We start from the raw sequence: 14,342 nt of genomic DNA, 5'->3' as shown, positions 1-14,342 counted from the left end.
TTACCCTGGTGCAGGTGTGCCGCGGTCAGTGGAAGAATCCGCGAGTTTCTCTGTGAGTTTCCCATTACGTCGTAGCTACTCGGTGCTTGCTGGAAGTTTAGGGTCTTTTTTTCGCTGTAAAAAGAAGTTTTCTTCCCACGCACAGCGGACACTAACGTCGCACTCGCTTACGTCATTGTCGTGAGACATTCTCGCAAAAAATCACAGTTTTAGTAACGCAGTAACGCAGTGTTCCTACGGGAAAGTAACGATAATCTAATTACCGTTTTTGCAATAGTAATCCTTTACTTTACTCGTTACTTGAAAAAAGTAATCCGATTACAGGAACGCGTTACTGCCCATCTCTGATGGTACCTGGTAACAGGAATCTTTTCAGTACCTACCTAAATAAACAAAACATCACCAGACTGCATGTCAGGTACTCAGTTGCATCACCTGATAAGTCATGAAAGCGTCTCCTTCATGAAAATCAAAACTGCCACTTTTGGAACAGCAGAAATGAGAAACACAAGAGCGTGGTCCCCGAGTCTGATGGATACACCACGAACGTCAAGTCTAGTGGAGCCAAGTAGCTACTCGTGGAAAAGAGACCGTCAACCATTCATGCTTACATTTATAGCTACAGTTAAGAATCACAAATGAAACTGATCCTGTACATGACTTTGGACTGTGGGAGAAAGCCACAGCGCCAGAGAGAATCCACACAGAACACCACAGCACTAAGAGTCACACTGCTGTGCCACAGGAGTGAACTAAAGCAAACTGAAGGTTGCAACAATTCCTAAAGATCCAGAAACACAGTCACAGCCACCTCGAGGTGAGGGATCACAGGCCTTTAAGAAATCACTGAGGTTTGGAGGAGGTGATAACAAATAGCTAACAGTGGCTGCAGCCGTTTACTGAGCAGACGAACTGGACCTGAGCTGTTAACTCACTCTGATCCCAGACTGGTTGAATTACTCAGATTCCTGAAGGCTGACGGCCGCCGTCCTTTCTTTACATGACCTGAGGATTGTTAGGTTATTATATAAGTCTACGCCATCATAACGGCTGCTTTCAGCAGCATAAACAATAGTGAAGGTAAATCCTTTATACCTTAGGTTGTGTACATATCTTGTTTTATTTGACTTTGACTGTACCTAAAATTAAAATTCGACGTCAATGACGGCACGTCAGCACGATCCAAGGGTTCCTTTGTTTTCTTTTATCCACGGATGCAGTTAAACCTTCAAACATTGCAGTGTCTAAAATGGAAACCAACGAAAGATGTTTTTTTCTCATTTGAATATTTATTATCACTCGATAATCAGACGAAAGCATTTCTTATCCGATTACTTGACGGAATAATTGATGCTGAATCGACAGTTGCTTCCCTATTTTGGTCACCAAAACTGTGAGCGCTGATAAATGCTACTTTTAGCTAATGTGCAGTTTGCAAATAACAGCTTGCCATCGCATTTCCACTTACCACCTTAATAAACAGACAACTTCAGATAGAATTTCACATTGATCGTGTGCACGTACCTGGCCAGTAGTACATGAAAACCTTCCTTCCCAGCTTCTGCAAGGTGACCCACAGTGGTTCTGACCCGTCCCACCAAATTGGCAACCGGCTGTCAGGATTGGTCCCAATTAGGAATTCTTTCTTGGAGACTTCATCCCACATGTAGTTTCCAGTCATCTGATGAATATCACAGTGACGGCCTAATAATAAGAACAATAATAATAAAAAGTAACATTACACTGTGTGCAAGACAAAAGTTGCCCCACAGCTCAGCGCACATCGCTTTGTAAATCATTATTAAACCCATAAAAACCTTTGTTTATGATAGTTCTGCTGCCTGGAGCAAAGCCTGTAACCCCAGAGAACCCCACAGAGGAACCTACGGGGTTCTCTAGTTCCTGTGTTACACTGATCATCCTGTGCTCAGGCAATAATCTGGATTAGCTCACAGAGCCACAGGAAACATTTAGTGTACACCTTACCAGCTGCAATACTGAAATATTTTCTCCCAAAAAACCTTTAAATAAAAACATCAGGTAAAAAATGAATAGTTTCACCTCAGTGTCCCAGTACCTCAAATTACAAAGATGGGCCGCCGTGCATCAGCCCTACAAACACTGACAGCAGCTCATTGGTTCATTTTCATTATTCACACTGGATTGTCCAATCAAATCTCTTAATGCCACTAGGCCCTCCTCTACCTTTACTGTGCTTCCCTCGAACTACCTGCTGCTCCAGATCACACGTAACTGCATGTCCAGCCGTAGCACGCTGACGACCTTCTTCCTCTTACAGACGCTCCTTCATAGCCACTCATGTTTAGCTCCGCTCAGATTCTTTTATCACCACACAAACTTCACCTTTTTAAATAAACAGCTTAACCTGTAATCATGACAGAACAATCTGGCCACCCTCTGGACCCAGACCTGACCTACTTCTGTGACCTGTTAAGAGGCCGTGTCAGGTGAACACAAGTCTTCGGGCCCCTGGTTCAGCAAGTAATAATAATAATATTAATGACTTAGATGTGTATAATGTATTTATCTTCCAACAAACCCAAAGATGCTTCACAACAGAATAAATAAACAAAAACAAGGCTAAAGGTTCAAGGTTTCGTTGAAGACTTGAGTTTTGAGAAGTTTCAGTGATGGGGCTCATATGAGGGTGAGGGGCCGCCACACAGGGGTGGAGGTGGGCGTGTGGGACAGAAAGCAGACCCATAGCTGAGGATGCAGCAACCCAGACTGTGTGTATGGGTGCAGCAGAGGTACTGAGGGGCCAGGGCATTGAGGGATTTGGAAGTAATGCAGGACTTGAGCAGGAGATTTCTGAGGGTGGCGTTGATGTTTCCAGAGCGTAGTGGCTCATAGAAGCCTGGAGGAGCTCTGGACATACTGGAGCTGCTCCATTATAGTTATCAAGCCAGGTGGTGACAAGGGCACGGATGAAGGTTTCTGCTGCAGTTAGTGAGTGATGGCTCAAGTCAAGAGATGTTTCTTCATCATCATCTTCATCATCCTCATCATCAGTGGGGCTTTGGGGGCCACGACGAGAGCTCTGTTAGTCGACATCCATATTTGGTTTCGTGCGGACAGTTGGCAAGTCGTCGCTTGGTGATCGATGGTCAACTGCAGGCCATTCACGCGAGATCTGCTTCCAGCTCCCAAAGCTCCAGCTGCTGTTAGCTGCTGCACGTTCTCGTGTTGCAACTCTAGCAACCACGTTGATCTCTCTTTCTCAGCTTGACTCAGGGCACTGCTTCTCAATTGTTTTCTGTTACGCCCCCTCAGGAAGAAGAAAACATTTCACGACCCCCACTCTCCCCCCCACTATAATTAGTATCACTGTCTATAAAATTGTTATTATAAGCACATCTTGAGGGTTTGTTTGCTGCACTTCATACCTCCTGCTCTGTGCAGTGTGGGACTGGACTAGAAAGAGAGCAGATTTCTCCTGTTTTGGCTTCCTGTTAAATCCAGAATTCAAAATCCTGCTCCTCACATACAAGGTCTTAAATAATCAGGCCCCATCTTATCTTAATGACCTTGTAGTACCATATCACCCTATTAGAGCGCTTCGCTCTTGCTCTGCAGGCCTACTTGTTGTTCCTAGAGTATTTAAAAGTAGAATGGGAGGCAGAGCCTTCAGTTTTCAGGCCCCTCTTCTGTGGAACCAGCTTCCAGTTTGGATTCAGGAGACAGACACTATCTCTACTTTCAAGATTAGGCTTCAAACTTTCCTTTTTGCTAAACCTCAGAGACTCAGAATCCAGCCTTAGTTATGCTGCAATAGAGTAAAGACCCTTTCACATCAGATGCGGCGTGCGCTGCACTCACCTCTAGCTGGAGCGCAGGACCCCAAATTCGTGTTGCACTGGCGGCTGTGCTCCGCTTGTACGTCATTTTGTGCGGCCGCTCTAAGTGTACTGGATATGACTTTATATCTTCTATGAGAATTTGTGTTTTATTGTGTCCAGATGTGTAATTAAAAAAACCTGTACAGCTCATTCATGAAGAAGAAAGCTTTGTAACTATCCCCACTAGTGAAGAGTGTGACATTTCCACACCCCTGAGGTCTGCAGAGCTGTTGTAATGCAGGTCCCTTTATATGCACGTAAACTTCTGTCAAAAGGGTCACATGACTCGGATACGCACAGAGTGGTTTCCTTTATCATGTGGTTGAACTTTGCACAGCTGTAGGCTTTGTTTCTGTTGAAGGTACGTCGCAATGCACAGAGGTCAAAGGTCAGCCGGTTTGAACATGTGCAAGTACTCCTGGTTACTCTGTGCTCGGCTCAGCACAACAGGAACCTTTATTGCGTGGCAATAGAAACGAATGGGTTTCAGAGCGCACGCCGCGTCCTTTTATTACAGCGCCTTTCACACAGGGCACAGCTGGGGTTTCCCATGATGCACTGAGGGTTTCTCCTTCACACCTTTAGCACTGTCGCTAAAGTGCTCAGCTGTCTGATTGTTGGGTTTCTTTGTATCAGGTTATTGTAGCGTTTTAATCTTACAATATTGTGCGCTACATAAATTGGATTGAACTTTTTATTTGACTGTAACATGTAACATATGAAATATGTATCGTGGACTTAAAAGGTGGGTATTCGCCGGTGCGTGCCATAAGAGAGTGTGTGAGCTGTGTGTGAGGTTGGCTCATTAAAACCAGCGTTGGCCTCAGTTTCACTATGTGCTTCTAATTTTATCGTATGTTTGTGCTGACAATGACTTTCTTTAAAAGTCTTTTAAGAGTAATATATTACTTATATTGATAGTAATGCAGTATGTTACTCAATTATTCGCACAGAAAGTTACCTGTTTCACCCCTCGTTACATTACTTTCTCACTACTCTATAAAATGACCTGAAATGCATCGTCACAAGTTAACAGTATATACCTTATAGTCGCACACACCAACACAACTCCCTACCCTCATGAAGTATTTACATATGCACAAAATCAACGAAACCCAAAGCAAACATCAAGTGTAAAGAAACTTCAGAACAGTTACCACCAAGAAACAGAGGCTGCAAGCCTTTTGTTAGGTTGAGGTCTGGCTGCTGGTCTGGGGTTCACTAGACTGTACTATCACTCCAAGTTCTTGGCTTATTTTCTGTTAGTGTGTTTATGTGGATGCTTTCTGAACTTCTGTTATCCATATGAAATGAGTCTGTGTCAGTCCTGGGCACAGTTTGCATTTTATCGTCACACTCTTATCGTATGACATGGGCTGCCCACACTCATGTCCAGACCAAAAAGGCCAGGCAGCGCCTGTACCACCTACGACAACTGAGGAAGTTCAGGGTCTCTCCAGCGATCCTCAGGACTTTCTATACAGGCGCTGTGGAGAGCATCCTCACACAGAACATCACATCCTGGTTTGGAAACAGCTGTGTGAAGGATAAAAAAGCTCTTCAGAGAGTGATCCGTACAGCTGCTGCAGGACTGCTCTCCCTCCCTACAGGACATTTACGTCAGGACTTGCTGGACTAGAGCAACTCTGATTTTGAAGGACCCGTCCCATCCCAGCAACGAACTGCTGCAGCTTCTGAAATCAGGCAGAAGGTTCTGCACCATCCGAACAAGAACAGAGAGGCTCAAGAGGAGTTTCTATCCTCAGGCCATTGTGTGTTGAATCAGCCCCCCCCCCCTTGCCAAGAGTTCTGGCAAACAAAAACTGCTCTGGATTTTAGCACATTACAGTTCTACTGACTTTTCTGTTGTATAAATGACAGAAAGTTACAATAACACTGCACACAGTCTCCAAGATTGTCTTGTAATTTTGTATCACATTTTTCTTCTGTTATACTCTCGTAATTATTGTAACAAATTCAAATAATTTATTGGCAAACAAAAGTAGATTTTTTTTGAGTAAAAATTATTTATGGGCAAACAAATATTTATGCTTTAACAATTTATATTTGCGTGTTACTTTAAGGTACGCAAAACGCATAGAGACATATCTCCAAAGTATTTTTTTCTATTTTGTATAAAAAAAATCAAAAGACTGCTGGCAGATTTACACATTTACAGTATCAGTATTGGTCATAAACCTTGTTCTGTGTGTATCCCTGAATATTTGCTGTTCTCTTATACAGCACAACCCAAACTCATCAGTATTGTGATGTTTAAATCTCGTCTGTGTGGATAGAAGCCTTTTCATGTGCCATGTTCAGATAGTTAACTTCAATTATTACATATTAAACTAACTGCAGACAGACTTTCTTTTTAAATGATTTAGACAGTATAAAGCTGATGTTTAACTAGGCAGTCAGAGATTACAGAGAAGTCTCTTATTATCAGTTAAGCATTAGCAGCGTAAAAAGAAGCATCCAAACAGCTTTGGAGAAAGTGAGAGCTTCCCGTCTGTGAGCAGGCAGTCCCAGCTGAAACTCTGAACACAAACTGATCCGTCAGGAAGATGACTTAGGATGCAAGGCTTGAAACTATCCAGCCGCCATTACACTGCTGGACAACACAGGAATGTGCAAATCGCACACGGACTCTAATAAACTAATGTGTCGTGTAGACGGCTGGATTTTAATCACCTACTTTTTCTATTTATGTGTTTTTTGTTGTCCTCTCACGGCCTCAAAGTTAATGCGCTTTTATGTATAATTAAAAGGCCTCTCAGGGCGCCTCTAGTGTAACTTTTATGTTCTTGGGTTTTACATGTTTTACATGTTTTACATGTCCGGGTAATTCGATCTGGTTGTTTAGGGCCTAAAACATTTCCCCAGCTGATTAAATCAAACGTATTTGTTTGATCAGCTGGGAGTTACACCTAATGTCTTCTTACAATATCAGTTATTGTGTTAGAAGCTACAGAGACGCATAAAGAGACGGATTACCTGTCATCAAGGAATAATAATTAGGGTATGACAAGCTTGGGAAGTCCGGCGTTAAGTGGTCAACCTTCACACCATTTTCCACAAGCTCACGAAATCCGGGTAAATGGTGCAGGTCATCCATGTAGTCGTAGCGGAATCCATCGATCAAGAACACGAGTAACGGGTGCGCCTCGACACCCAGCTGTCCTGCGTCAAACAGCAGCAGCAGCAGCAGGACGGTCCGAGGGCAGAACGCAGGAGTCTTTCTGCTGGACATGACATTAACGCATGATCTGCTTCTCTGTCTAAAACTTTATGGCAGAGGGAGTTTGCCCCTGTGCCGCAGCAGCAGCTGCCAAAGGTTTCTCAGTGCGCACTCGATGCGAACCTGTTGGCTGTGCCGATCACTGATCATCGACTTCCGATAACAGCATTCGTGCAGAGAAAGATTCATAGACGGGGCAAATGTGTATTTTATATTAACATGAAAATAAATACTCCACCATCATGATTTCACCAACATAGCACCTAGTTGATAGGAACTACTTCTCCTTCCGCCTGTCACTATCCAGAGGTAACTATGAGCCTCGACAGTCAGCCTATGAGGGGCTGCACGAGAACATTAAACATGCGCGGTGGTCGCCCGTCAGTATCCGCCTAAAGATCATCCACAGCCATGCATGTTGTTCTCGAGCACATTCAAGAAGCATTTCATTGATGGGCTTCAGGCTCGAAATCATATCGCTCACATTTGAAACCCTTAACTTTACTCCGCGTCATAAGTCATAAGACTTTATAGGACTTATTGTTGAATTTAACTTTGTCTTGGTTTTTGCGTGATGAAAAGATGACGTATTCTGCTCCTCCCAGAGAGGTTCATTCAGCTCTCTCCTCCTTCATTCACTTCAGTGGAGAGGCATTGGTTCTTAAGTTACTGCCAGCCACAGCCTAAATGGCTCACATGTTACTATCATTTATCTGTTGAGGCATCTGACAATCAATATTATTTCGAAACATCATTAGCCCCCCCCCAACCTCTTTGTGTCTGTGTGTACGTGCACACCCCTAAAAGTGCACCCTGAGGCTGGAGACCAAACATTCACACAAAGGTGAGGACACTTGTCTAGATAACACCAGGTAGTACGGTAACTTGTAAGAACAGGTGCACGCCCACAACGCTCACCAAAATCATCAGTAAAACCAAGAAGCTCCAGACTGGTCACAGCTGATAGCAAAGAGTAAGAAGAAACCTGCACTGCACAGATGTTTAAAGCCCCCACAGAGATCTAGTATAAGTCAACCAGAAGGGCCCACCACACCGCAGAAGCTGAGGGACACCGAACAGACCTGAAACCCAAGCAGAGCACTGGCCAACGCAACCCAGGCGCCATGCCCACTCCCAAAGGTGCAAGACAGCCATCCCCAAAGGTGCCTACCTGAGTCCCAGTCTCCGGGAACAGAGCGGCACCCATCCCAACCCAGAGAGCGGGGCGAAGAGACAGAGTACCAGGCCGGCAGGGAGGACCCGGGCCTGCACCACACAGGACAGCACAATGTATGCAGATTAAGGAAAAGAGAAGGTGGCTCCAGGACCCATCAGCTCTGTGGCCCACTGCTGTCGAGCAGTGCATCAGCCTAGACCGACAGAAGCATAGCTAGTGGAGGACAGTCCAGCCAAAAAGTAACAAATGCATGAACTCGTTTTTCAGCATCACTCTGAGACAGGATGCAATACTGCAGTTCTTTGTTGAACCCTTTAAAGCTTCGGTTACATATCGGTGTTTGCTGGTGGAGGCAAAACGACAACATATTCATGGAAACCAAAGATATGATGCAGACTAATGACACGTATTTGTTTCATCCACACTGAATATCAAAAGAAATGCTTTTAAAATGTATCAAGCAGTAAAATCACTGGAGTGGCAGATCACACACATCTGCAGGAGCCCTTCTTATGCTGCAGCTCTGGCAGCATCGCTTTAAAGAAGGCTGCAGTAATGAATGAAAAGACAGCGATGTAACCAAACATTGTTATTTTATTATCATAAAAAGTAACACAATCCCCATTAGGCATTACATACACTACAACAACAGTAACACCAGTACGACACATCAAAGGGACTTTTGGATATTATAGACATTTTTAAAAAATCCCTCCTTTTTATTATTTAAATTGTTTTGACTAGTTATAACAGATGAACATAATTTACAGGTATGACATATTGTCACCATTAGAAACATTGTTATTGTTGAGAATCTCCAGTCTTAAAAACAACCGCTAATGTTGAGGGAAGACATTTCATGGACTGTCACTGTAGAAACAGGGATTGTGCTGGAGAAGGGTTGATGTAAGGCCACTGGGCCAGGCGACAATGTGGAGGCTCGGGGTAGGGAGCAGTGCAAACATTAGAGATGAGAGACACGTGTTCCAGCAGGCACACAAAGCCCCGTTTCACTGGTGGAACAAAGAAGGACCCCGCTGCTGTGGAACAAGAGCTAAAAACCTTCAAACGTGGTAAAAGAGATGCAGAGATTCATTTCTACTATTGAGGCTTCAACCTAGCTGTGACAGTAAGCCTAAGGTTTCTGTATCTGCAGGGACAGCACTCACTCTCAGTGGTGAGGGTGGAGCAGTGATATCGGGACTTATTCTCATCTTTCTATAGTCTTACAACGTGGGTACAAATGGCACAAACAACCTATGTGTGAAAGTATAATTGGGACTAAAATCCTAGTGTAACGGTAGTAAGAAAAACGACCTACTCTAGGGAAAGAGCAGAGACGAGAACCTTATTACAGAGATAAAGGATGTTTCGCAGATTTGTTGAATACTGACAAAAGGTGACTGAAACTGGTAAAAGTGGTAGAAACCTTCAGGCATGATTGACTAAGGGCTACAATTCTAGAATACTTAACATTGAACACTCTGTTCCAGAGAACAGAACATCCCTGAGGGATACAACCCAAGAACTGCAGGGGACCCGATGTAGAACAACACAGGGGAAAATGCAAAGACCAACAAATGACGTCAGTTACACAACAAGTGAAATGTGGATGTGAAATTGTTTTTAATGAGAACTTTTCTGAAAGTCAGCACTGGATGGAGTAAAGGAAAAGAACAGTGACGTCGACACGTTGATATGTAGTGTGATAGTATATTTATGGTGCCCTCTAAAAGTCAATTGGAATCCAACACGAGCAGCTTTTACTCCACACTGTTCATGTGTCAGTTGAATATGCCGTATATACACAGACGGTAGGGTGAAATATCACTGTACCGTTAACCTACTCTTGGAGAGCACTGAATACATGTGTTTGTAAGACATTCGCAGGCTAGAGGCTAATGACAGTGATGTTTCCGACTGTCTTTCGCTTCTATGGAGGTAGTTGGTATAAGTAGAGAGAAACTTACCGGATGGCAACAGTGAAACAGAAAAAGGGATGAGAGGAAATCACTGCTAAAACACTACAGAGGTTGTGGAGCCCAATTTCAAGCATGATTTATAACAATTTTCAAATGTAGCTTTTAGTTCACACATCACTGTGACGTAGTCAGGTGCTCCACCTGCCAGTCAGTCTGGACTCTGTGCTGCTGGCCAGTAAACGGGAGAATGGTCAGTGCCAGAGATATGCAAGCACAGCAGCCGTATGACACTATAATCTCACCATATTGTCTTCATTTTTAATTATAGTCTCGCTGACCACAAAGCATCTTAGCACCAGGAGTGAAGAGCTCAAGGTTTTGATTCAAGCCGTTTGAAGTATTTATAAACTTGATAAAAATATAAATCGGCGAAAAAGCTGTGCAAAAATACTAAAAATGTCAAATCCCTGTCTTTTTCTCTGTGTGTGTATACCAGACTGGATGCTTTGTTTGTTAGAGCTTGCATTCTGTGTTGGACTCTAAGTCACTACAAGTGCAACTGCAATGTTGTACATGGCACATTAACATGTAGCACAGACTTTGCTGTTCTCACACAAGGATTTATAACGTGATCTCTCATGCACTTCCTGTCTCTGGAACGTGGGCGGTTATTTTAGTAAACAAGTAAACGTTGACCCCTCATGTCCACTGATTAAAGCCGTTTCACATCGAGGAGTCTAAATTTTGTTGTTTGATTCACTTGTTCAGAGTTTTTTCCTTTATTGTGTTGTCTTGTCGAGGTAGTATTTCCAACAACGCGCTGCTTATAGTCTCCAGATTGTTGGTGGTGGTTACTGTGACTAGAATGACGATATCTGTATTATAGGAGGAAAGACGAGCAGTGAAATAAGCCGTAATAACGCCTGTAGAGCCTCAACAGCGTCTAAAACTCATCGAATAAATACGTCCAGAACCTGAATGAAATGAATCTCAACAAGAAAGCGACTCAGGATACCAAGAAATATTTCATGTTACCTACACACATAATATACTACACAAATGTAGTTGTCGGTGTAGAGTATTGTAATGTATAGATTTATAATGTAAATCTGATCACTGATTTTGGGGTTTTTCCTCTATGAGACTGGACAAGGGACTCTATGTCCACTGGACTAATAAGACAGTTGGATGGACTGTAGCCAATGGACATGAAGGGTAACAAAAAGAACAAAAGGTAAAAGTCTGTAATCATCAATCTCATCTCTGGACCTGCAGCCGTCCATGTTTAACTGCTGCCTGCACAGAAACCACCAACAGTGTCGGGGAGTTCAGATGGGCACCATAGACATAAGAAATGCTTCCATACATTCTACAGAAATGTTCTCGTATAAAACAAAACAACTGTCCTTTATAACCACTTCACATGTGTTGTTATGTTTTGGAGTGATGATAAAGGTTTTTATTGCCATTTTCTGTGGCACTGCACCTTAAAGGGTGTTGCCATTGGCAAATGTTATTTGAGGGCAAACAGAGACAAGTAATGAGCAAGAATCGGTTAGTGAAACTCTGGGAACCCCTTATAGGTCAGGAGGACTGATGCTTCTCAGGGTGTAATACCAGTTGACACCACAGGAGGGGGTTAAGTAATCTTAAGCAGCTGAATGGGCGTGAAAATAACATAACCTGAGATTACAGATTATCCAAGCATTCAGTCACTCGCTCAGTCACTCACTCACTCGAACCCACACGTATGAAAAACACAAAAGCTGTAGTGTGTAAACTAGAGGCTAGAGAATGACAGTGTGCAATATCCTGGTGTGTGTAGTTCTGTGTGAACGAGCTGCTTCCTGGGGATCTAACTTCCTGTCTGTCCATCCATATGTGTGTTAGCAGGTATAATCACAAAGGACCTGTCACAGCTGCACTGCCAGTCAGTCTGTCAGCTTTCACTGTAACAGTGCATGCAGACTGATTTTCTGACCAGTCCACTGGCTCTGTGTTCTGCCCAGCCCTTAGTTCTGACCCTAGACGCTGGTGATTGACGCAAGGCAGGCACTGGGCTTCTGGAGTTTTTCTGGTTGGGTGCCAGCAGGTTCTGGAATGGCACGGAAGGAGAAAGGAGGACCGTTTCCAGTGGTGATGTTGAGGTGGCCTGGGCTCAAGGCCAGATTCTGCCGCCGGTTACTCTCCACTATTGAAGAGGTGTTAGATGCTAAGCTCTCTCTCGTTCTGCAGAGTGACAGAGACACAATTAGAAATAACACAACCATAAGAGAAGGTTCTTCAAGCTGACATTGGTGTGTGTGTGTGTGTGTGTACATATATACATACACATGTGTTTGTGTATATAAACTACTAGTTAAAAGTCTGAGAACAGTTCTACAGTTATTTGTTGCAGTCGTTCAAGTCCAGTGAACAGCTTGAAATGGTACAAAGGTAAGTGTTGAACTGCCAGCGGTTTAAAACAAAGGTAAGGTCACCAAAACTGTAACAGAATGTACATTTCACAATTATACAAAAAGGCCTTTTTCAGGGACAACACGGGTAAACATTTTAAATCTGTTCTGCAGCAACGGAGGCTGATCAGCCTTGAAAGCTGCTGCTGTTACTTCCTACATGCACCGAGTTGGTCAGGGCTTCATCCTACAGCAGGATAAAGACCCCACACAGTCCAAGCTGTGGCAGAACCACCTCAGGAACAAAGAACACGAGGGTGAGCTTGGAAACATGGAGGTCCGGCACAGTCTCCAGACTTAAACCCATCGAGCTGGTTTGAACTGGACAGAAGAGCGAAAGCAAAGCAGCTACAAGGTCCACATTCATGGGAACATCTGCTCCACATGTGGGAGAAGATTTGATTTGTGTTGTAGAAAGAAGCCACGGCTGTGTTCAGCTGTTATATCACAGGGGCGACTTTGATGAGCCAGAATATATTTGGTCTATAAACTGATTTTGATCGTTTTTTCACTCTAACTTCTTATTTGTCCTATGCTTTCATTTCAAAATGCAATGAGACATTAAACTGTATGATTTTCAATAAAAACTGGAAAAACTTTTGATTGGTATATATAGTAGCTGCTATTGTCATTGTTATTATCTGCTAAACTGATATAACACTATAGCTACCTCAAATCTCGCTTTTTGTCTAATTTTATTATTGTTATTATTACTATTATATTTATTATTGTGACCAATTTCATTCTTCATTTCAGAATCACTCAGAATCAGAATCCTGTGGTGACAGCCGACACAGTACAGACAGTAACTGACTAAACTAAATGAAATAACACATCACAGAGTTACATTTAATAAGGTATTGGCCTCTTTCCTATTTTTTGTATGTTTTTCACATTTAAATATTTCTTAAATGTTTCTTAAACTTAAATTTAAACATTAGACAAAGATAACAAGTTAACACAAAATGCAGTTTCTAAATAAAGGATTTTTATCATTAAGGGGAAAAATTGAGTCCTACATGGCCCCGTGTGAAAAATACAAAGAGCTCAAATATAAATATCGCACAAACACAAAGTATCAGAATGAAAGACTTGTTGTGCAACCTGAATGATCTGAAGGATGACTTGTAGAGGCTCCCACAGGCTGGCTGGGATGGGCAAAGGAGACTCACTAAAGCTTTGTGTTTGCAGTGATCCAGAGTAGGATGGCACGGTTGGCTCCTTCAACTTGAATGGGCTCAGAAAAAACTGACCCCCTCCTCAGAGGCTGGAAGCATTTTGTTTTTCTAATGGAGGCTAAATCCTTGTGTTCAGCTTCCTCCTATAAAATGTTTGCAATTTTACTTAAAAAAGAATAAAATAAGACTTAAATATGTTTACCCAGCATGAGGAAGCATGCTACGCTCACTAGTGTCCACAGTGATTGATGCTCTACCAGGAGCACACGGACCAGACCATCAACAAGAAGCTCAGTGAGAAGGCAACAATTGTTGTGCAGTTATTAAGAAATGAAAGAAATATTAAATTCCTATAAATCACCTTCTGTCTTGAATTCCATCCTATGAGGTAATTATGTTCAAAACAAACTTTATTTTCTAGTAAGAATGTACTGTATGGAAGCCCGTTTCCGCCACTAAAAAAAAAAAAAGCTAGTATCCATAACTCGAAACTCGAAATTTCGAGTTA

General features: G+C 42.9%; 2 protein-coding genes across 2 annotated transcripts in view; both read right to left on the bottom strand.

Moving 5' to 3' along the window:
* enpp6 (ectonucleotide pyrophosphatase/phosphodiesterase 6) overlaps nt 1-7,374 on the bottom strand; it is a 33,839-nt gene extending 26,465 nt beyond the window's left edge. Inside the window, exons 1-2 of the mRNA XM_005751847.1 lie at nt 6,858-7,374; nt 1,525-1,704 (exon numbers count right to left, since the gene is read on the bottom strand). Of these exons, the coding sequence (XP_005751904.1) occupies nt 1,525-1,704; nt 6,858-7,113 (436 nt within the window). The 5' untranslated portion in view covers nt 7,114-7,374. The remainder of the gene's footprint in view (nt 1-1,524; nt 1,705-6,857) is intronic.
* A 1,487-nt stretch (nt 7,375-8,861) lies between these two features.
* The window catches only part of stox2b (storkhead box 2b), a 27,690-nt gene continuing 22,209 nt past the window's right edge, over nt 8,862-14,342 (bottom strand). Inside the window, exon 4 of the mRNA XM_013915607.1 lies at nt 8,862-12,429. Within this exon, the coding sequence (XP_013771061.1) occupies nt 12,225-12,429 (205 nt within the window). The 3' untranslated portion in view covers nt 8,862-12,224. The remainder of the gene's footprint in view (nt 12,430-14,342) is intronic.

Source organism: Pundamilia nyererei, unplaced genomic scaffold (genome assembly GCF_000239375.1).
Source record: "Pundamilia nyererei isolate P.nyererei 1_Seehausen unplaced genomic scaffold, PunNye1.0 scaffold00330, whole genome shotgun sequence".
Classification (NCBI taxonomy): Eukaryota; Metazoa; Chordata; class Actinopteri; order Cichliformes; family Cichlidae; genus Pundamilia; species Pundamilia nyererei.
The sequence above is the reverse complement of the archived record's forward strand: the minus strand, read 5'-3'. Positions and strand labels throughout refer to the sequence as shown.